Source organism: Pteropus medius, unplaced genomic scaffold, assembly GCF_902729225.1.
Source record: "Pteropus medius unplaced genomic scaffold, Ma_sr-lr_union100, whole genome shotgun sequence".
Lineage (NCBI taxonomy): Eukaryota > Metazoa > Chordata > Mammalia > Chiroptera > Pteropodidae > Pteropus > Pteropus medius.
Window position 1 is genome coordinate 501,552 of NW_024352004.1, and position 23,298 is coordinate 524,849.

The following is a 23,298-nucleotide window of genomic DNA, read 5'->3' on the forward strand; positions in this document are numbered from 1 at the left end:
AGAAAGTGGGCAGAGGGACACGGTTCCCTAAGAGGGCAGGCTGGCAATTCGTTAGCAAGGAGCCCACTGAAAGGCCAGGGGGAGGGGTCACGTGGAAGGACAAGGCCCTCGGTTCTCCCCTTACCCCCACGCCTCCTCCTGACAGCTGTAGGGAATAGAAAGTAAGCCAGCAGCCAACACAGCAACCTCCTGCAGGGGGAAGACAGAGGCATTGTCTACCCTGCTCCAGACATTGCTCCTTCCTGGGGACTCTGACCCTTACTCTTGGGTGTGGTAGCCTTAGAAACAAGCAGCAGTACTATCCTGTCCTCTAGCCTTCTACAGGTCTGACCAATACTGCCCCCATGGAGAAGCCCAGACCAGGTAGCTGCGTGGGCAGGGCTGAGTACTAGCCATCACAGTGACCCCACACATACCAGGTGGGCTCTGGCTCAGAAGGAATAAGGGTTCAAAATAAAAAACAGATCTAGCTGCCCAAGAACAAGGCCAAGCCTTCCTGCTCTGAACACGCTGCAAGCCATGCTCCCACTCCAAGCCCTTTCTTGGAGAAGTCACCAACTCCAGAATCCCTGTGACCCAGACCCTGGCAGCAAGGAAATGGTACTTTTACTTTATTCCCCTTAGAGAAACCCTGCGGCGGCGGCGGCGGCGAGTGGAGGGGGGTGGAATTGCAGCACAGTGTGTAGAACTGCCTGGCAGACCTAAAAAGCTTAAAGCTTGGCTCTAAAAACACCCTCCTCCCAGGAGCCACCGGCCACAGAAGGCTGGGGAGGAAGCGGGGACAGAGAGTATGCACAGTATGAGGAAGGGGTGCATAAAGCTGTTAGGAATGGCTACACAGGTCAAAAATGAGGCCTGTGTAGATAAGCCCTGGATCTGAGCAGCCACCCTAACAAAAGAGGAAAGAGAGTGAAAGGGGCCTTTGAGATCATGTTTCAGCCCCCTCATTACACAGACCAGGAAAGCAAGTCTCTTAGGCTCCTGCTCAGAAGATCCCGCCAGCTAAGTAGCAAGGACTTGAACCCAGGTGTTCTGACTCCCAGCTCAGTCAGGCTGCCTCCAAATAGTAGCCTGTGCAGCCTGGCTCCAATGTGGGCATCCCAGGTGCTCAGCATGCACCAGACCTGGATATCCAGCCCCCCTGGAGAGCAACAGGCCAGCAGCCCACCCTGAAGGGCAGCACCTTCCACCAGCACCGATGACCTCAGGAGCTCCCTTGCCAGGCTGGGGAGTCAGCAGCTTCCTTAAATGTCTAATGACCTCGTTCCGTCCCTATAGAAAATGGAAAAGGCTCTTGTCCCTTTTCTGGCTTTGAGGGATTTTGGAAGGAGGCAGGGAACAGTATTTTATACTCCTCCCCATGACGCTGATGACCCCTCCCCACCAAGGACAGTTTCCCATGATCTATTTTTGTGCTCTTACGTGATTAGTGAGGCCAATTTAGGCTCAACAGGTTTTACCACAATTCAGACGGTATTTCCACATGTGCAAGCTGGGGATGACTCTCACCTAGCAATTTTCACAACTCCTCATGTAATGCAAGTGAACACACATCACGTAATGGTTAAGAGCAAGCGCTCTAGAGTAAGAGAACATCAGGGTTCAAGTCAGGCTCTGCCACTTCCTAGGGCAAGGCACTGAGCACCTCCCCGTGCTCCGTGCAGGCATCTGTGAAATGGGAGTAAGAACAGCACCTACCTCCCAGAGCTGTCAGGCTCAGAAGAGATAACACATGCAGAGCAGCGTGGCACAAAACCCGAGAAGATCTCAGGAGGTGCTAGTCAGGGCTATTATTAATGGCTCCTGACATTTTTTGTGTCCTGGACCACTTTGGCAGTCTAGTAAAGCCTATGGACCACTTCTCAGAATGTTTCTAAAGTGCATGAAATTTGAATTACGTAGCGCTAAGTTCACAGACCTCCTGAATGCTAAGGAAGCCAGCTCAGATCTCTGCTAGAGTGAGGCCTTAGCTCTCTCATCTCAGACTGTCCCAAGATCACTCTGTGGTCCTGCCCCGAACAAAGCCCTTCCTGTGGGTCCCACACAGCACAAGCGGGAGTGGCCAGCAGCTGGATCTCAGTGTGGCAGAAGAAATCTCTAGGAACAGCTTCCTCCCAGGACAGACTCTTCCAGGCTGTCTCTCCTGCCTTGTGACCTCCAAGAAAGACCACTCTGTCCTCTGCAGCTCAGCCCACAGTGATGGAATCCCTGCTGACCCTCAAAAGCTTTACTTTTGACACAGCACAGATGAGCATGAGTTTTGGTCTCTGCTCTCAGGACCCCAGCTCCAAGCAGTCAGAACGTCTTCCTGGGTATCTAACCTTATCGGGGCAGGTGACACTTCTCTCCCCAGCACTATTCCACCTCTTCCTGGGGCCCTCTTCTCGCAAGGCAGAAACAACATGAAACTGACTTCGGAGACTCAGAATGTCAGCACAGGAAGGGCCCACATATCAGCAACTCAACTGCCCCAGCTGACAGAGGAGGGCAGTGAGACCAGAGAAGGAAGGGACTGTACAACGTAACCCGGAAAGGAGGCACAGGAGCCACGGCTTAACACCAGCTCTTCTGGCTCTCTCTCTGCCTCCCACTGAAAAACAAGAGAAACCTTGAGGGCTACTCTTGAATTTAATGAGAGATGGAGTGAAGATCCAAACTCTGTATTAAGGATCCAGGGATGTCGGGGTCCCTAAAACACCAGAACTGAGGAGCACAGGAGAGAAGGGGCCAAGTGGACAGAAAGAAACTTTCAGGCAGACTGTGCCTCTGAAGGACCTTAAGCCTCGGGAGTGCATAGCCCATGTGGAAGGCACAAAGCATCTCTCATTGGTGAAGATGGAGTTTGTCAATGATCTTGGGCTGCTACATGGGGGAATAGACACTTCTCCCAGCCCAGCCATCCAGGAAATACTTGGGCATCAAGCTAGAGGCAACTGAAAGGCACACTAACTATTCAAAATCTGCAGCTGTTGCTGGGACTATTTGCTCCACACCTGGGGTAGACAACAGGGGCCCCAGGGCACAACCTAACCCTGAACATCCAGCAGGATAGCCTGCCCACCTGCCCACCTGGCTGCCTGCCATAATCCTCCACTCCAGCTGGGGTTTAGCCAACTGCTTCCCCAGTGTCTCAAGACATCCTCCCTCTCCAGAATGCCAAGATGCGAGGAGCTGGATTTGACTCTGACTGGGGTGATAGGCTCCCTCCCTCTGTACTAGGCTCTTCTCCCAAGAGTCCCAAAGCCCACTGAGGCCTTCCAGGGATGCTGGTGACACCCACTGGCAAGCTGTTAGGCCCAATTATCCCTGTCCACATGACCCCTATTTGAAGAGCCCTTACTCAAAGCATGGTCTGAGTCCACTCCCATCACAATCACCTGAGATGAGTTAAAATGCTGGTTCCTGGGCTGCCCTACAGAATCTGAATCTGGGGTTTAGGGGCAAGGCTTGGGAACCTGCATTTTAATATATTCCCTTGGTAATTCTGATGCAACTGAAACTTTGAGAACTACTTTCTCACAGTGTCCCCAGGCTGGCTGCAGTCATTTCTGCCACCAAGCTGACAGCTGTTACAGCTGTGTGTGGACACAGTTAATCTGATTTCCTGTCTGGCAGCTGTGCAGCAGGGAAGGGACAGCTGAGGGTCTCAAAAACAAAAAGAGGGGATGAGGTAGGAGGGGATGGGGGCAGGGGAGGCTGTCTGAATGGGATGGGGTGTACTCTTCCTGAGGCCCCTTCTGCTGTTAGGCCAAAATCTCTGTAGGAAGGGAAACAGCTGACCAAGTGGTCCCCAGTATTTATAGGAAACAGTCTCCTCTAAGAAACCTCAGGAGCCTCCCCAAAGCCAGCCTGGTCTCTATTCTCTAGGAGCATAAACTTCAGAGGCACAAAGTCAGGACTACCACATAAAGTTGTACAGGCTGTTACTGCACAAAGGCACCTACCTGACTGAAGGGGCAAGTTGGGGACTGAAATCTAGCCCACACTCCAATTGCTAAGCCACGCACTCTGTAATGAGGATGTACCCACCCAGAAGAAGGGCCATCTTTTAAAAATTTGCACAAAGGAGCTCTTGTGTGGGTCGGCAGTGGCCCTACACAGAGATGAGTTCAAATCCCAGCTCTCATTTACTCTGTGACCTTGGGCAAGTTCCTTAACCTCTCTGATCCTTATCAATTATAAAACATGGCTATCAATACCTTCCTAGAAGATAAGGTAAGGAAAGCACCTGATATCTTGTTATTTATTACACTATAATATTAGTTCTCTTCCCACCAAAGTCTCACTCTTCCTACCCTCCCCACACCCTAAACCTACACACCCACACACCCAGCCAAGCTTGGAATGGTCTGAAGAACGTGCATAAGAATATCCAGGGGAAACTCCAATACCAAACCCAAACCCCATAACACTTCCCAGCATCCACAGCATCCCTTCCTGGAACAAGCAGGATTTACACCCTCCCTCCATGCCTACGCATAATATCCTGCATGTTGCCCAAGCATCAGCTCTGCCCAGTCCGGAGGGGAATCTGAGGTCCACAGAAAGAAAGCAGGAGCTCTTCCAGCACTGCATCCTGGGGAATCCCATATCGGAGTTCAAGCTCCTGGGCTCCCCAAGCCAGGACCGGGCCTGGACAAGGTAGTGCCCACTCTGTGCTGGGCTGTTGTGGGGGAGCCATCAAGGAAGACCTACAATAGCACTAGTGGAGGCTGTGATCTGTCCCCCTCCTCAAGCAGGAACAGCAGAGAGTGCCCTGCATCTCTCATGAGCTCACCTGCCAAGACTCTAGCTCATCCACTGGGGCAACCCACCATATCTATTCACCAAGAGGGCCAGGCCCCAGAATAGAGCTCAGGAATCCTGCCATCATCCCTGGATGCCAACCCCTACAGCATCATTCATTCATCCATGTGCCTGCCAGGCACTATGCTAATGCTGGGAAATGGCAGGGAACAAAACAGCTCGGAGAGCAAAAGATGCCCCTAAAATGGGTTTCCAAACATTTGCTGCTAGAGTAGGCAGAGTCTACCCTGGCAAGCCCGTTTCCCAACCCCTCACGCTGCAGAGGCCTGGTGATACATACCACCCAAGAAGCGTCTCTGGACACCTGCTTCTTTAGCCACAAGCTTTAGCATCCTGTCTGGAGACCGATCAGGGTGGGGTGGGGGGGGGGGCAGCAGAATAGGCTGCCTGAGCCTCATGGCCGTGTTTATCCCGATTGGATTTTTTAACCCAAAGGTTAAAGTGTTTCTGTTGAAACATCTATTTACATTCAGAGTCCAAAAAAAAAAAAAAAAAACAAACAAGGCAGCCAAGCTCCAGGCCTATATCTGTCCCCAGCCGCGTCACAGACACAGCATCAGAGCTGCGCAGGGGGGAACATTCTTAGCCCTCTTCCCGAGCCGCTGAGGTGACTCACGCCTCCCTCCTGCCAGCATGGACCACGCCACCGCTCAGGAGGCTAGGCAGTGTGTGTATGTTGCACAGGGACAGGAGGGGGACAAAGATCTGGAGACAGGGATGGGGGATGGGGATAGTGGGGTTCCAGCCTGCAAGGATTATGGGGTCTAACTTGAAAGAAGGTGAGAGAACAAGCTGAGGAGGAAACTTCAGGACAACTGCCAGCTGCTGCTGGGAGGCAAGGGACAGTGGGACAGGGCAGGATGGGTGGACTGATATAGCATCTGCTCAATAGGATAGAGCTGCCCCCAAGCAGATGCTCTGCACAGTGAGTCCTCTGCTTTCCAAGAGACTACCCTGACTCCTAGAGGCTTGGGGCTAGGGATGAGCAGAGTCTTTAGCTAGAGCTGCAGACTCAACTAGACCAGGGCTAGACTAGCCCTAGATATTTACATCCAATCCAAGAGGACTGTGCAGGGACTCCGTGGGGCTGGTCCCCAGGGTTATGCTCCTACCGTAGGAGACTACATGGGCATCCCTGCCCAGGAAGATGGCAGGCCTTGTTCCAAGAGTTTTCTAGATCTTCCCAAAACATTCATCCCGACACATCCCAGTCCAGCTGCAACCTTAACTCTGGATGGTTTAAAGCCAAATCATAGCTCCCATCTACCAGTTCAAAGTTTGAGACCCACACCCACGTATCCAGAGGCAAAGACTCCTCATACATACACACAGACACCCACACCCAAGCTACTGCCAGGAGGGGCCAAGCGGGCATGGATCCAGCAGGCCTCTCCCTCGAGGAAGCATCTTGTGGTGCCGGCCTGGTGGGGAGGCTGTGCCAGAAAGGCCTGATGCTGCCAACAGGTTCCTGGGAGGGAGTGGCCCAGCTCTGGAGGACCCCACCCCTAGACCAGAGCCACAAAAGTCCCTGCTGAGAAGGTGGCAAGGCTAGGGGGTCCTCAAGTCCATACGAAGACACTTCTTTGCCCTCATGAAATAGGAATAGACCAAGGCCTTGACCAGGTTTGGAGAGGTATGGGGGAGCTAAGGGCTAAGGCAGCAAAGGCTCCCAACATCCCAGCTGCCAGCCTCTGCCGAATTCTACCACAATTGCATAAGCCTTCTACCCAGGTGTCTGATTCTCAGGGGACTCCTGACTGGGAACTTGCAGAAATCACTGCACGGAACCCTCTGCCCATGAGAACCCAGCCAGAGGAGCTGTGGCAGCCTTTATTCTTATGGGTACTTGGCAACGGCTTCTTCCCCTGCCCAGACCTAGGGGCGGGTAGCCTGGAGGCAGGTCACTAACATACTTCTTTCCCTCTGACCATCTAGGTGCCAACTAGGCCAGGATCTTCCAGCAATCCACAGCCCCCAGCAGCTGATGCAGATCCTGCCGGGGGCCTAATGGACTCGAAGAGACACAGCAGAGGAAAGGCAGGAAAACCCACCTCAGTGAGCATGGCTCCCCTGACTGCTCATATTCTCAACACAAAGCCCCTCAGAAAGATCGAAGTAGGGCCTCATCTGAGCCCCAGATGCTCAGTCCTAGGAACAAGGCTGCCCAATGGCAGAGGGCAAGCAGGGACACCGAGGCACTTACCTGCCACAGGGATGCCGTGTAGAGGGGTCCGAGGCAGGATTTCCAAGGATGGTTCCCGGCCTGACATCCCATCTGCTGAGAAACAGGATTCTGTCTCATAGATGGTCTGCAGCATCTCCACGAGCCCCTGAGCCTTGGGCACCAGCAGCATGCCAGGGAGGGGGCCGCCCGAGGCGGGAGTTGGCCAAAGGGAAGGTGGGCGGGCAGGGCCCTCACTGCTCAGGGGCTCCCTCAGGCCACTGCTCTGGGATCCACGCTGTGGGGAGGTGCCTCATCCGGCCTGGGCACTCCTGGCAGCAGCAGGAGCCAGGAAGCCCAGGAGCTATAGAACCAGCTCTCCCCTAAAGGGGCATCTGACCCCCAGCCTGTCTCTAGCTCCCAGGAGCTGGAGGTATAGCTGAGCACTCGGGGGACAGGAAGGGGAGCTCAGCAGGCTCTCTGTGTTCCCTCCCAGCCTTGGGTGACAGCTATGGGCCCGGCTCCCTGCTCCTCCTTCCCGAATGAGCCGCCGGCAGCTGGCAGAAGACTGAAATAGCAGTTGGGGGAGGGCCTTGTCTATAAATAGGTGGAGCATGCTCAGGGAGCAGCCGGCCCGCTGCCAGGAGCCGGGCCTGGCGGAGGCCCCATGGGGGGAGGCGCGTTCCACCCCAGGAGGAAGCGCCAGGCAGGGGGATGGGAACCGGGGAGGGCCTGCGCTCCGGGCCAAGGCCACAGAGCCCAGTGGCCAGAAGCTGGGCTGGGAAAGGGCACGGCCAGAGTACCCATGCGTCTGGGAGCAGCTCTGGTGCTGCTCATGGCAGGCGAGGGGTTGGAGACCAAAAACCAGATTTCACCTCTAACTTCCCTCTCGCCATCCAGAGCCAAGTAAAGGAACCGGAAGAGTCTGTGAGAGGGCGGCAGACAGGCCACCTGGCCTAATCTTGCATCTTCCTTGGAGTCTTTCTAACAGCTGGATGGGAGTTTATCTAACCTCTGCTCTTCCTCAGATCTGGGAGGTGCCTCACCACCCCCTCAACCAACAGGGAGACCCCTGGAGCGGAAGCTAAATGGTAGCTCCCTCCCAGTGGGGTGTTGCCTCCAGAGACTGCTCAGCTTCCCTCCAGGGGGCAGGAGACTCTTCCTGGATAGACCTTGCCCCTGTCCAGGGAAGGGGATCAGAGAGCACCTGCCTATTCTCTGAGCACAGGTAGCTCTTCTCTGGCCATGTGCCAGGTGCAATGCTAACGACAACACAAACATCACCTCATTTATTCTGCACGGTGACCTCAGGAGAGAGGAGCAGATAGGGAAACCAAGGCACAGAGAGATGAAGTCACTCCCCCTAGGTTATACAGCTGTTTAAATGGTAGGGCTGGGCTGTCTGAGCTCTAATCACCACAGCCCACTGCCTGCTGCACAAGGCAGTACATGAAGTTGCCCCAGGGTTTCCATTAACGGGTACGATGACCCCCGGTACTCAGGTAAGAACACACTTGAAGTTGGAGTCTCTCCAGGTAGAGTCAAGAGGCTGCCAGTATCCAGCCCTTCCCCAGCAGCTATAAGCCTGGCAGAGCAGCCCCTGCTCCTGGGGCCCAGCTGGGACCTAGAGCTGGTACCCCATGAGGGCTGGTGATACCCACCTACCCTGCCCACTGTTGGCCCGTCCCTTCTCTTCAGGTTGAGCCCTCCCACTGGTACAGAGATTCCGCTTGGCCCCCTGACCTCACTGAAGCCTTTTAATAGTCTGGTTATTCCTGAGTCTGTGTCCCCCTCCCCTCTCTGATGTCACAGTTGCTATTTTGGAGCCCCCTCTTGGCCCCTTCTTGCCCCCAACTCCAGGCATGGAGCCAGGGACACCTGTCCTCTCCCTGGACTGGATGACCTCACCCTCTTGTCAGGAGCCCGGGAGGAGCTGGCCAACCAAGGACATAGTGGCTGTGGCTCCTGAAGCCCATCTTCCCAGTTGGCTTATTATGCCAGCCAGGGACAACAAAGGTGCCTCCTGCCCTCAAGCGAGAGAGCACATTAGATAGGGGAGGTGGCAGAGGTGGGCTTCCCCAGGCCGTAGACTGGCTAGCAAGATGTATATTTTGGGGAAGGAGGGAATAGGACCTAAACAAAGATTTGGAGCCTCAGCTTCTCGGCCAGAGCAGACTCTAGAAAAATGATGGACCAGTATCTATCCAGTGGCCTGGAGTTGGTAGACACTTCAGGGTAAGTCTGCGGACCTCCTTCACCACCCCGCCCCAACCTCATTCTGGCCAACCAGGCTCTCTCAAGAGGAAGGGAAGGGAAGACCAAGGTCTCCTCAGTGGGGTGATGGACGGCAGACTCAAGGGAGCCCAGAAAGCGGGGCAGCAGCCCCTCCCAGCCCAGGACTCCACCCGCCCCAGCTGGGAGCAACCAGAAGGGCTGGCTAGCCCTGTTCTGGCTCTCTCTGCCTGCCCCAGGCACAGGAGAGTATGGCAGGGGAACCCTGTTTTGGAGGAGAGGAAGTCGTTAGTTAGAATTACTCAAAACAGGGTCCAGAAGCCCAAGGAAAGAGAACTCTCTGATTAGAAAAGCTAGGAGCACCCAGAAGACTGGGCACCCATAAGTGGCCAGAGCCAGGGGCTTGGGGCAGTTCCCAGCACTGTTACAACTTCCAGTAACAGCATGAAGTGGGAAGCAAAGTGTCAGACACAGCCAGACAATCCTCAATGCAGGTCCCAGAACCCTCTAGAGGAAAAAGAGAAGAGTCTGGAGTGGGAGCAAGTGTCTTTTTTAACTGCTGACATTCAACTGATGAAACAAGATCTTCCTAATGTCCAACCTCAGTCCTTCATGCTTTACAGCCTTTCTCCTCATAGTTCATATCTCTTCTCCATCCCCGCCCATCCCGTGCTCCCTTATGTCATCCCACAAACCTTACAGAGCACCCATCAAACATGGGGTACATGAGCTTCATTCAAAGCCAGCACCATCCCCTCCAAACCACAATAACCTCGTTCCATCCCTTGAAGGCTGGGCTCAGGCCTCCTAACCCCCTATTATCTAGAGGAGGGGAATCCAATGCTGGCTCCTTGGGCTTCTCAGGCTCCCATTTTCTGGGCCCAAAAGGCTAGACTGGGGCCTGACTAAAGGAAGAAAGCAAGATTTGCTTTGTGCACAGTACGGAAGTTATGGGCTAGCCCAGGAGCACTGTAAACAGAGTGTAGGGTGCCACTTTCCCTGGGGCCCCAGAGACATCAGGCCTGCCTGCCCTTCAGTTCTCTCCTGTCCTTTGAACTCAGTCATGCTGGAGCCCATCAATATCACCTGGGAGCTGCCACGTGCCAGGTCCTATGCTAGGTGCTGGCTAACCCCTCTCGTTTGAAACCAAATCCAGGAAAAATGTGAACACCTACTTTGGCAACCTCAGCATCTCCTCGGGGTTGACCCTGCCTCTTCCCACCATCTCATCCTAAGCCTCTATAAGGATGGAGCAGGGAAAAGGAGGTGGAGCAGACTCTAATCTACGGTGAGCACAGAGGTGCGCCAGGTGGCACCTAAGTGGAGAAGGGACAACAGGAGTCCATTTCCCAGACCCCCACCCCATGCTGGCACTGACCCACTTTCTCCTCCTCAGGGCTGGCTGCCCGCCTTTCCCAGGGGCTCAGAGGTAGAGTCTGAGCCCAAGGCTGGGAGGCAGGACGCCGAGGTTCCTGGCTCCAACCCACACCCATGCCCCAGTTTCTCTGGTCACCCAGAAAGGAGGGGGCAGCTGCCCTCCCTCCCTCCTGGGAATGGGAAGGAGAGAAAGTGTAGAGTGTGCTGGGAGGTGCTGGGTAGGCAGGTATTGTCATGAAGCTTGTCTCCCTCCCACGCTGGGGATAAAGAACCTGGATGCCTCCTCCTGGGGCCTTGTCGCCATCTAGACTGGCTCGAACAGCAGGCCTCCCTCTTGTCCTCTGGATAATGGCACAGTGGACAGGGCACTGACCAGAGCAGGCCTAAGTCCCAGGTCCCAGGGTAGCTCTTCCAAACTGGTCGGGCAAGGCCCAGGCAGGGGACAGAATCTGCCAGTCCTTCAATCCCACTGAGGGGAAGAGAAGTGATCAGTTCCAGAAAAATAAAGAAAGCCTAACTCCTCAAGCCCCCTTTTGCCTGGAAATCGAGACACAAGGGGATTGGCCTCCTCAGGGAAGCCCCATCACTGGCTTCTGCCTGAACCCAAGACGCAAAAGAGTCACATCAGCTCAAATGCTGGCCTTCAGCCCAGCATAGAGGTCAGCTGATCGGTTCCCACTTCCCAGGGAGGAAGGGTGAACCCCAGAAGTAAATTGCTCTGAGTCTCTGCCTGCCACCCTTCACCCAAAACACGCTTTCTTATTAACTTGTTTGTTGAGGACCACCTTCTATTTTCCTTCTGTTTCCCCGCAGAGCAAGTTCAGGGTCTTGCATGTGGGGATATTCAGCAAGAACTTGTCAAACTGGAAAGCTCCTGTGCTGAGTGAAATTGAGAGGAACCCAGGAACAGCACTATTCTGTGCCCTAAGGAAAGAGGAGTGAGTCTTCGGGCATTCTAGAGTCAGTAGGAGGTGCTCAGGGGCCAGGGCACCCAGTCCCTGGGGACTAACCATTCTCATTGTTCCCATCTCTCTCTCCAGCCCCGTGCCCTCATGCTCTTTCCTGGGTATTGCTGTGGGATGTCCACAGGGGAAGTGGATACCTGCGTGCTCCAGCTACAATTCGTGTTTTTACTTTACTTCCACGGAGTCCAAAGGCACATAGCATCCAGGCTTCTGCCTGGAGCCAGGTACCTGTAGCCCCAGCCCAGCTGCCACTCTAAGCTCTTGGAATAGCAGATGCTGGGCCCCTCAAAGAGGATGAGCTATGTGGAGGCGGCTGTTTCCCTAAGCAGCTCTAACTCCACAAGTGGGAGAGCCAGTCCTAGAGCCCCAGGAAAACTCAGTGGGAAGGACCTCAAGGGGGTGCCCCCAAGCAATGACCCCAGTTCTGAGGCCTCTCCACCATCCTAAAATGAGGTCTCCAGTCTCTGGCCCCCTTCTTCTCTCCTCCCTTCCCAAACATGAGAAGAGAGCATCTCCCCCTACTGGGGGGAGTTGGAAAGCCGGCCAGGAGGTGCAGTCAACTCTACAGGCCCCACTCAGGAGGCCCCCCTGGCCCAGCTCAGCAGGCTCCCAGGCTGCCTGCCTCCTTTGCTGGTGGACGCCTTCAGTTACTACCACACTCCTGCCAACACTGGCAGAAGTAGCTACAAGGGGAACTGGGACCATCAGCATCTGAAAAGGCAACCCAGGTTGCCTAAAATATCTGAGGTTATTTTAGCTTTTTACTTAAAAGAATAAACCCCCGATGTCCTTCCCAAGCCATCAACAAATGTCTCTGGGCAGCTTCTGTTCCCTTGGCCCTGGGTTAGACCCCAGGTCCCAGGTCAGACCCCAGGCCCCGTGTGGCACTGGACAGGTCAGCATAGCAGCTCAGAGGAAAGGAGCAGTTGGCACTACTGCCAGGTGTAACCAACCCTGCTGGGGCAGTGTCCAGCTGAGACAGACAAGGGACTGATGAGAACCCACCAGGCCTCTCCTCTCCCTTCACCAGCCCAGTCTCAGAAGAGGAAGCAGAAAGCAGGAGCGTGACAGCCCACCCTCCAGCACCAGAGTCACACAGACCTCTCCATGTCTAACACCTGGCATAGCCCCTACAGGCTGAATGAAGGCAAAGGCAGAGGTGGGAGGATCTGAGAGCAAAACACAACCCCTGCAGGAGGGGGCTCCTCAGGCAGAGCTGACTCAGTGAGTCTCAGGAGCCCAGCCTGCTCCAGCTGGTACTCTACTCTGCCTGAAGCCTATGCCTTAGGAATGTCATTCTGGAAAGAGAAAGGGGAGGGGGCGCAGCCTTGACCATTGTGAATGGCACAAAGCCAAACAATCCCACCAGCTTCCAGCTTCCGAATCTGCTGGACCCTCCAGGACCCTGGTCAGGGCCTCTCCCACGTATTGCCAGCACCGAGGCCCTGTAACAGAAAGCATCAAGTCTAGCAAACTGATGAGGGAGAAGGAGACGGGATGGGGGCCTGGGCTCCTCCCTGATACTGCTTCTATCCCTCCTACAAATGGGTTTCGTCTCTAGGCCCTAGTTTCTCTATCTCTAAAAGAAGGAAAAATATCCCTCTGCCCCTACAGGAAAAGATGTGGGGGGGTTTAAAGTTGAGCAAGATGGACTCTGACCCTTTAATACTGTGCAGAAGGAGACAGCCAAGGAGAGAAGGCAGTTATTACTCTGACCACACTGACCCATGACCCTTCTGTGAAAGTCCTGAGGGTCCAGCTCAAGCCACTTGGACACATCCTCATGGGCATACACCCAGACCCACCCACACACAAAGTTGCCTGGAGTCCCACCCAGAGACTATTTCTGGCAACACAAGGCAGGCTCCTAGGAGCAGAGAAGAATAGGAAATCTCAGAGTCAAAGACCCCAAATTAGGAATCCATGATGTCCAGGGAATAAGAAGAGAATGGGTAGTACGCCTAACTTAAAAGAGAGAGCCAAGACTCTACCTACATGTTGCTGCACGCCTACCCCAATACCGCACACCCCAACACAGGCCAAGGCCAAAGGCCCTGAAAACTTCCACTAAGAGAAGTGTATGGAACACAGAGAAATACTCCACCAGGGAGAGAGCCATCACCATAAAAAGGAAGCTACGCATCCAGCTATTGTAAGGGACTTCTTCCAACAGCATCCTTGAACCATCCATACTCAGGGATCCACACCCCCATCCCAGGCCTGAATGTCTTGGTGAATGAACAGGGCAGGGCAGAGCTGGAACTGAAGGCCCACGAGTTGAGAGGGCAGGCATGGGGACAGAGTTGGACCCACACCCTCCCAGGGCCAGGCCAGACTGTCGACCCATCAATTCCCAGGTGTACCCCATGATCAATAACTTCAGGTTCACTTCTGTCCTTTACTCGCAATGCTTCTCCACTCCTGGTTCCCCTACAGCTCAGACTCTGAAATTCAGGTGGCCTGGGATGGAAACCCGCACAATCCACTGCAGCCAAAGCCACCCAGGGTGCCCTTCTCCGGCCTCCCAGCTCTTACCCGACTCGGTAGGAGAGTTCATGCCGGCTCTGGGCCCACAGGAAGCTGGCGCTGGGGGCTGGGACGGGAGGGGGTGGAGCTGCGGTGATGTCAAGAGAGACAGACGATAACAGACAGACGGACGGGACAGGAGCCCGGGGCCGCTGTGCCTCTAATGCCCATCCGAGGCCATCCTTCGGGGCGAGGCAGTCAGGCACTCAAAACGGCATCCCTGGGGAGAAATGGAGCAGGGTTAGAGGCCCCCAACTCAGGAATCTGAGAGTTGAAGGAGACCTCTGAGCTTGTCAGTTTATACCTGGGGAAGAGCAGGAGTGACACCTGCCCATGGACACAGAGGGAATCAGCAGAACTGAACCAAACCCTGGTTTCTCCTCTCTCTAACTAGTAAAGCTGCCAGCACTCAAGGGAAGGGAAATGGCTTCAGGAGTCATACCTGAAAAAACTCCTTTTCAAGCAACAGTGCCACTGCCAGGTGAAGAGACATTATAGACTCTCAAGGGTGCCCAATGCCAGACTTGGCGTGCACAAAGGAGAAAGCGCAGGGAGGCTTTTGAACTCTGTCCATGGCAGTGGGGAGATGCAGGGCGGACCTAGAGTCCCCAGCCAAAGTTAAGGGAGAAACTGGTATCCCAGCCCCAGCAACCTGAGCTAAGACTCTCAAGTGAGTGTCATCTCCTCCCTATTCTCTGCTCCTTGTGCTGCCCAACTCTGAAATGTGATGTACTTCTGTCTGAGTCTCCCCTATTTAACAACAAGTCAGGGAAAGAAGGTAATCACTCCCCTTCTACCCATAACCCATGCTGTTCTCAGGAATTGGGACAGGCAAAGACATTCACCCCACATGCAGTACCCCCTACGGACTGGGGTCCAGGGCCCAAGCCCAAGGCTTTGTGTGTGTTGTACCAGTTGTGCTCCGTGCAGGGTCTAAAATCCAACCTGTGCTCTGCCTGCCAAGTTATGGGTCCCCCAGACTGAGTCTACCCAGAAAAAAGGACACTTTTTTCCATTTTGTACAAAGGCACCAAAAGGTCCAGCAGGGGACATGGAAGATGTTCTAGTATTAAAGGACCATGAGTTTGTCAACCTGTCCCCGCTCCTACAGCCTGAGCTAGTCCACAAGCCTCAGACGCTACGCACGCACCCACCTGAGCCCATCCCTAAACAGCCCACAATCCACCCCAGACATGATCTCATTCATTTTCTTCCAAATGAAGGCAAGCCCTCTAATACCCAGTGAAAGCAAGATACCAGGAAGCTATCAGAAGAAGCTGGGAGGAACTAGATGTTTAAGCCCTAACTCTGCTTCCCCAGCCAGGAACCAGCAAGCAACTGCCCCCTAGACAGCCCCACCTCCTGGCAGGATAAAGTCGCAGTAAGCCTTGCATTCTCATCAAGGATTCCCAGGGGTGGGGTCCACATGGAGCCAAGTAGCCTAGGAGTCAGCCATGGCAGGGATACAAGAACGTGCGCGCGCACACACACACACGCACACACACACACACACACACACACACACGGAAGACCTCAAGTCTCCCTAGGCCTATTTGCCCCTTGCTCTCACCCACAGGGTTTGGACTCTGTAGCTGGAGAAAGATGCACTCAGATTGGGGAGGTGGGAAGAGGCAGAGTGAAGGGGCTCCCAATGACGGGCACAGGCACAGCTGTGGGTCAAGGACAAAAGAGGTTATATAGGGCTGAGGCCAAGCTCAGGTATGCAGCAGGTGGGGCTGTTAGTGCCCTGGCAGGGCACGCGTGGGCAGGCAACTCAGCCCGTGCCCACCCGAAGTTGGCGCCCAGTCCCGCTCACACCCTTTTCCGTGGGTTGGGGAACACAGCTTCAGAAATTCCCACGATTCCCAGCAGCCCAGTGGCCCAGCCCATCTCCCTAGTAAAAGGCATCTCCACAGCAGGGCACTCAGAAGGGGCAGAGCCTCAATGGTGCAAAAATTAAGTCAAGATCAGACCTGGGCCCCCATCATTCACACCCCCTAGGAAGAAGAGGAAGGGAAGGGCTCCCAGAACTCCAGCGGACTTGGGACTCCTCCCCACCCTGCAGGATGCAGCAGGACCCCTGGGCCCTCTCAAACAGCAGAGAACATCTGCCAACTCCCCCTGCAAGCCTCCCCAGTGAACAGGGGCCTCCCTGGGAAACAGTGTTCACTGCCTGATCAGGATATAGATTCTTGTCTAGGGAGCAGCATGAAGGGAGAAAAGGGCAGTTTGATGGTTAAAATCCGAGCTATTTGGTTCCTCCTCTGCCAGAGAAATGCACTACTAACTGCTGTTATATGAGTGTCTTGGTCGGCAGTTGGGGACCAAGAGCTGTGTGGGTCCTGAATGTCCGAACACTTGGATGGCAAACCAGTGAGCCGCCGCCAGGGTTCCTTGACATCATAAGGAAGCAGACCCCAGGGCCCTGACTCTACCCCATCCCCATCAACTCTCTCTCAGTCAGATCCCTTTCCCTCACCAGGATCCAAACCCACCTCCCACCTCCAGCCAGGTTGGCAGGGCAAGAAAGAGGGAAGCATTGCACCCCACAAGCTCATGGCTAAGTCACAGGAGGTAGGGCAAAAACTTAAGAGGACACCCTCCACCCCATTCATGAGCAATTAAAACTCTGGCAGAGGGTGGGAGGAGAAGGGCAGACAAGTGAGGGAGATATGGAGTAATGTAATGCCTCAAAGGCCACAAGTTACAGTGCTAAACTACAGGGATCTCGAACAGTTCCTTCGGAATTCCTGGGGAGTCAGGTGTCTCTCCAAGGGTCTCTCTGGAACCTGGACTCCAGCACCACCTGGAAGCCTTCACCCAACACAGTAGCCCTGGCCCTACTAGAGACAGGCCCAAGTCCTAAGCACTGTGACCAGGGTCCCCTCCCCAGGTCACAGTCAGCCAGGTGAGCTGTCTGAACCAAATCCTGTGAACCTGAGATTGCCACAATCTGAGATCTGTCGCCAAGATTTCATCAAAAAGCTACAAACAGAGACATCCCATCTCGAGGCACAAAGGACCACTCATCTTGACCCCTGCTGACTGTGGCCATGGGAGACCACTTTCCCCAGCCTCCATGAGTTTCCATTGCCTTGTGCCTTCAACCAAGCGGGGCCACCAGAAGGCCAGAATTATCAGAGCCATGAGGGTAGCTGACTTGGATGTCCAGGCCCCAAACTAAGAGAAGAGGGAGGGCAACCAGGGGAGAAAAAAAGGTACCAGGCTGACAAATTCATTTTTGCAATCGGCCCATTTCTGTTTGTCTGCTCAGACGCAGCTCTAGGCATCTGCACAAGCCAGATGGAGGAGGCTGCTATTTCTAGAAAAAGGGGGGGAGGGGTTAGAGGGGAGGGAAGGAGGAGGCGGAGGCAGAGGGCAGAAGACAGGGTCTGTTTGCCCTAAAACCTCAGGCAGAATGATACCCCCTCCCCAGCACCACCAGACAGGGTCCCCATTCAAGAAAGGGCTGGGGCCAAGGCTGGGGTGCGGTGGGATGGGAGAGAAGAAAGGCAGAGAAAGTTTAATTAGCCAAAGTCAGCTACAGGCTACAATAGGCCCCCTCACGGGCTGCATCAGGTTTTCATTCATGAGCAAACGACAGTGCTCCAAAAATGCCAAGAACCGCCCCCCCCTTGCAGTCTCTCCCCCACCACACCACCAACAGGAGTGCAGTCCTCTAGCAGGCTGGCTGAGCCTGATGCCGTGTTCCAGACATCCCTCCTCAAAGGGATGTGAGTAGGAAGAATTAATTATTAAAGAGCAGCTGGTACTTCGGCACCGACTGTACCTCCCCCAGCTCCTAGCTGGTCCCCTCCCCTTATGTAGAAACACAAACTACCTCCCCCATCCCCAGGCTAAAATGCCACCCCTAGGGAAGGAAAAACAAACCTTTGTCTCTTCATGTGATACTGCTGCCCCGACTCCCTCCAAATTACGGAATCCAGCCACAGAGGATATGTTGGGGAGGAAGGGAAGGCTGGCACAGAGCTAATATGTCCTCCATCCTGGCCCCCAAGTAACTTGCACCTGGTACCTGTCTCTCTGGCCCCTGGAAAGCATACATTTCCAGGACAGAGTAGAGATAATGGGGGTCCACCCCGCTTAACCCAGAGACCCCTGCCTGCCTTGTCAAGACATACCCCAGATCTAAGTCCGAGGAAAGACATAGCAAACAGAAGATTTAAGAGGAGAAAGCAAACCAAGACCTCCCCAAGTTCTGTTTAGAAGGGAGAGGAAGGAGGGAAGACCAGAATGAAGAAGTAGGCAGCCCCCAACATGGCTCACCCATCATTCCCAGCCCAGTCCAGCACAGCATCTCAACAGCCAGCTTAAACTCAGGGTCCCTAGTGCCTGGAGCTCAGATTGAGAACCCACCCTGCCTACCTCCTCTGAACTGATGAGGCCCAGAGCAAGACCCAGCTCCAGCTCCAGTCCTGCAAGGTAGTCTGGTCAGGAGTCCCTCCCGCCAAGACTCCTAGATCTCCCATCCCCTGCTTCCTTTTGTTTCTATGATCTGGCTCCATCCTCCCCTCCCAGCTGGACCCTGAATCCAATCATCACCATCACCACCCGCAGTCACCAAAGCTAATTCCAGGCCCCAGAAAAACAGTGATCGCAGTCAGAGTGGTGGGTCTCTTGAGCAGTCCCCACAAAAGCAACTGCAGCTGCTACCTTTCCTCTTTAGGAACACACCTCATCCCAGAAGGCCAACAGTAGGGGTATCAGGTGGTCACCTCCTCCCCCGAACGGGGCACCCCCACCTTTCCCTCTTCTCTCCCCACCAACCAGACTTCCAAATTAATTACTTATCACCCAGCCAGTTCTCATCTTCCTCAGGGCCCGAGAAGGGTGGGGTAGGGAAGCAGCCTCCCCCAAGTTAAAAGACACAAGCAGTGTCCTCGCCTCCGTGAGATACAGATCCAGGATGAAAAATGGGGGGCATCCGCCCCAAACAAGAAGCGGGGAGCTTGCATCTCCTAGCTCGCTCTCTCTCTGGCTCCAGGGTGTCAGACAGAAGAGGGTGGAAACAAACGCAGTAATGCCTCAAGGGGGAGGGGGTGAGAATAATGGGAGAGAGAACCAAGGTGGGCCCGCAGGTCCCCTCTTTATACACGGAAGTCAAGGACACAAAATCAAGAATGCGTTCTTAGGTCTGTGTAGAAGTGCTGTTGGGTGGGTAGCGCCCCTCACCTCAGAGTACCGAGAAAGGGGTGTCCAGCGAGGAGGGGTCTGCACAGAATCCGAGGGCAGGGCTCAAAGCGCTCTGCAACGCAACATGCGCCACCCGGGAGGGGGCAAATCAGACAGTCCCTGCCGGTGTCCAGGCCATTTGGAGGTGCGGGTTGCGGGAAGACGGGCCACTCCCTTACCTGCAGGAAGGAGCCCCTGTATGGGAGGGGCGGGAAGGGTGCGCGCAGTAACCCCGAGGCCCGGCTCCCGCGCTGGCGATGCTTCCGGGGGGCGCTGGCCCCACCAGGAGCTGGGCGAAAGGAAGGGGGGCGCGGAGCGCGGCGCGCGCGCGGGGCGCCCGCGGCCAGAGACGGCAGAAGCAGGGTGCGCCGCCTCGCGTCCCGGGGGCCCAGGGGATGTGGGGTCGGGGTTGGTGCGGCGCGCTCACCCCCTGCGGCTCGAGCTCCGGCTTCGCGGGCGGTGGCGGAGGCAGCGGCGGCGGCAACAGCGGCAGCGCCTCCTCGACGGCTCCTCCATCTTTGCGGCGGCTCCTCGGGCTCTGCTCGCCGCCGCCACCAACAACAACATTCGGAGACGTCACTCCTGTCACGTGACCCAACCCGGAGCTAAAAATAGACCCAGACCCTCCCCTCCGCTTCAGCCACCACCAACCCCGCCCCTCCTTCTCGGCCCTCCCTGAGGGGCGGGGCCAGAAGCGCCACCGTGACAACTTCTTAAAGGGCCGGTACTCTGCAACGGGCTGGGCTGGGGAGTGGGTAGAAGGCAAGGGATCGGAACCCAGGGAATAATGCTAGAAGGAACGCTGCAGGCAGCCTGGTTTGGCCTCTGGGGGTCAGCCTTTGGGACTCTCGATTTTCCTCTCCGCGCTACCTCGACTTCCTTTTCAAACCGTGTATGGTGCAATCGTTGCCTGCCTAAGCTTCTCCCTAACACGCCCTCCCGTGGTGGGGGAGGGGAACTGGGGGACGGATTCTTAGGGCTGGGAGGGCCGCGGAGGCCCCAGCCAAGCTGTCAGCCTGGATGGAGGTGGTTGGCTGAAACAGGTCTCGAGCTCGAACTGCACATACTGCATCCACGCTAGGTAAAGAAAAGACTGAGAAAAGCCAGAGTATGGTCGTAACAGTCCAAGGCTTTCAAAATGAAGACTTCCGGTCCCTGACTTTGGTGCTGTCCTCCTCTACAACTCCCCTTAGGACACACTATGATGAAACCTAGACAGTTTGTCAATAATCCAGTAATTCTACTAACAAAACCTTATTTTAAGGAAATGAACATTTATGTGTTCAACAATGAGTATAGAAGGAAAAGAGATTGTTTATAATGATGTGCAAAGTTGGGAAAAACAATATCCATCAGTAGGGGATTGGCAAATAAACTAGGGCATATCTACTCAGTGAAATGCCATCTGGACATTAAAAATGATATACGTCTATACTGACCTGAAAAAATGCTTATGATATATTGTTTTCTTGAAGAGCAGAAATCAAACAAGTACTAAAGAATTGCTCCATTATGGCAAGCAACAACAAACTAGATCCACATGTCAGAGCATGTATGTATGTATAAAAAAAAAGTCTAGAAGAATATATACTAAAATATTTACTTTTGTTTTCTTCTTTACTTTTTCCTGTATGTTTGAAGTTTTCCAACTATCATATATTACTTATCTATTCAGAAAAAGTAAATGACATACATAAATGTTTCTGGAATAAATGATAAAAGTTCTTCCTACAAAATATCTCATGAATCAGTTCCCTCTGAAACATCTCCAGCCCCATGCCTTGCTCTAAGCCAATTCACACCTCACCTGAGATACTATAGTTGCCTCTCCAATTAGTCCACTCCCTACCTCCATCCCAGTCTTCTCTCAAAACCAGAATGACCTTTTTTAGAACACAAGTCTAATCAAGAGAGGGCTTAAAACCTTTTCAGTTTTGCTAGCACCCAACTTCTCCACACCCCTCTCACTCACCCAGGGTCTATGCCCTCTAAAGTTAGCATTGCCTGGGGAATAGACAGGGCACCCAGTTCCTGTGTGTCCTCATGCACCTCCAAACTCTCACCCAGAATTTCTCCTGGGGTGGAAATCCTCAGATCCATGGACAAGATTGCAGAGGCTCTGGCAGGCTCTGGCTAGAGTGGTCTAGCACAGTTCTGGTCTCCCGCGGAGCAATACTCAGGTGGCCTTGCTGACCTCCAAAGAGTGCCTGGGGTGGAAACAGTCCAGTTCTGCCTAAATACAGCCTCGGGCAGAAAATAATATAGAACAAGGAAGAAATGAGCTGATAAACCCAAGTAATAAGCATTTACTAGATATATCAAAGGAAATATGCATTCTTTAAAGGTTTTATAATTACCAAGGGCAACTTGCACATAAGGCACCTTGTTCCTATTACATTCAGCAAGAATTTATTGAGCATATTGAAAAGTAATGAAGCCAGCACAATACTCGGTACTGTGGGGACTGTAAAAAAATTAGAGGACAGGACAGGAGGTGAGAAAACTTGGGTCCTAGGATCAGCTCCATCCCAATGTGCTGTTGGATGAGTCATTTCCCCTTTGGTCCCTGGTATGCTCATCTGGGAAACAAGACTCGGACTTCTGTTCTCTGAAGTCCCTTTTAGTTCTGACACTGTTTATTCCAAATTGGATTTGATGGCAGATGTGATAGCATTCAGCATAGTTCTGACCTTCAAAGTCTAGGCTGGACCTTCATTACTTCAAGATGCTTTAAGATTCAGTCCTACCCTTAGGCATTATACGCCATGCTCAAAAGCCAGAAAACAGTTTATTTCAGGGAAAACAATTCATGTGCCCAGGGCACAAAGCAAAGGCATGTAACTGAGGACTGAGTTATGTAGAATATAATGAAAATTACCCCCAGGATACCTGAGTTTGGCTAGGCCTCCCTGTGTGACCCTGGACAAGTCCCTTCCTCTCTCTGGGCCTTTGTTTCTTTACCTACAGGATGAGAGGGTTAGATTGGATTTCTGTCTTTCCATCTGGAGACAGTTTTGGACGATCCCGCAAGGCGAAGTTGAGAAGGAAGGGTAGACAAACTGTTTCCTCTCCCTTCCCTCTCCCCGCTTTTCCCTTTCCCCCTTCTCCTCTGGGCTTAGGGCTAAAGAAAACTGGTTCCAAGCCAACATGCTTGACTGTTTGAGATGCTTAAAGGAAACTAGTTCCAAAGCCACACTTGACTATTTGAGATGTTTGGGGGAAGAACAACAGAGAGGTACCTGGGCAAGCCGTCACCCCTCTAGACTTCATTTTCCTCATATATAAAACAGTATGATTGGATGGATGACTTCTGAGGGTTTTTCTAGTTCTGCGAGCTAACAATTCTAGACTTGTAGCTCAAAATAAAAAAAAAAAAAATCAAAAAACAAAACAAGGAGGGCCTGACTGGAGGTGAGGGCCTCGGTCATTCTTCGCTTAAAAGCCTCACCGGGCCCTTGACACTTTCCATCCCTTCCCAGGCCTCCTAGCTCCTGCCTTCCTGGCCTAGAGACTGGGAGCAGGCCACTGTCTCAACAATGGCCAAGCCTAGGGAAAGCCAGCATTGTGGCTCTTAGAACAAGCTGTAAATTTGTTTAAAAATGAAGACTGTTCTGGGTGAAGCTACCACCATTTGTCATGGTGCCCCCCAAAATAAAATAAAATAAAATTTATCTACCTATTATCTGTCTGTCTGTCTATCTATCTATCTATCTATCTATCTATCTATCTATCTATCCAGAGCTGGAGAAAAGGGGGAGAGAGAGAGAGAGAGAGAGAGAGAGAGAGAGTGGCACAGGGAAAGGCTACCAGTCCCCTGGTCTGCAGCTCCACATCAACCAAGAGCCTCTTATAGCAGCCAGCTTCCCGCTAAAGGACAGCAGGTGACCAGAAAGCCTGAGACAGAGGTGGGACCCTAGGGCCAGGCTTATCAGCTAAGCTCCACCAAGGGACAAGGAGTAGTTGACATGGAGCGTTTTTACCCCTTTAGCAGCAAGAAGAGCAGGAGGTCCAGGGGGATGGCTGAAAAGGAAGCCTATC

General features: G+C 53.6%; 1 protein-coding gene across 10 annotated transcripts in view; it reads right to left on the reverse strand.

Annotated features, from left to right (window-relative positions):
- The window catches only part of HDAC5 (histone deacetylase 5), a 35,375-nt gene extending 15,532 nt beyond the window's left edge, over positions 1 to 19,843 (reverse strand). For 2 of the 10 annotated variants that reach the window (XM_039846638.1, XM_039846645.1), the window contains exon 1: positions 7,010 to 7,526. In XM_039846638.1, the coding sequence (XP_039702572.1) occupies positions 7,010 to 7,160 (151 nt within the window). In that variant the 5' untranslated portion in view covers positions 7,161 to 7,526. Of the gene's footprint in view, positions 1 to 7,009; positions 7,527 to 14,076; positions 14,288 to 19,260; positions 19,504 to 19,687 lie in introns of those variants that run through there. The other 8 variants (XM_039846639.1, XM_039846637.1, XM_039846641.1 and 5 more) reach the window with 7 other exon arrangements.
- Between the last annotated feature and the right edge of the window lie 3,455 nt (positions 19,844 to 23,298).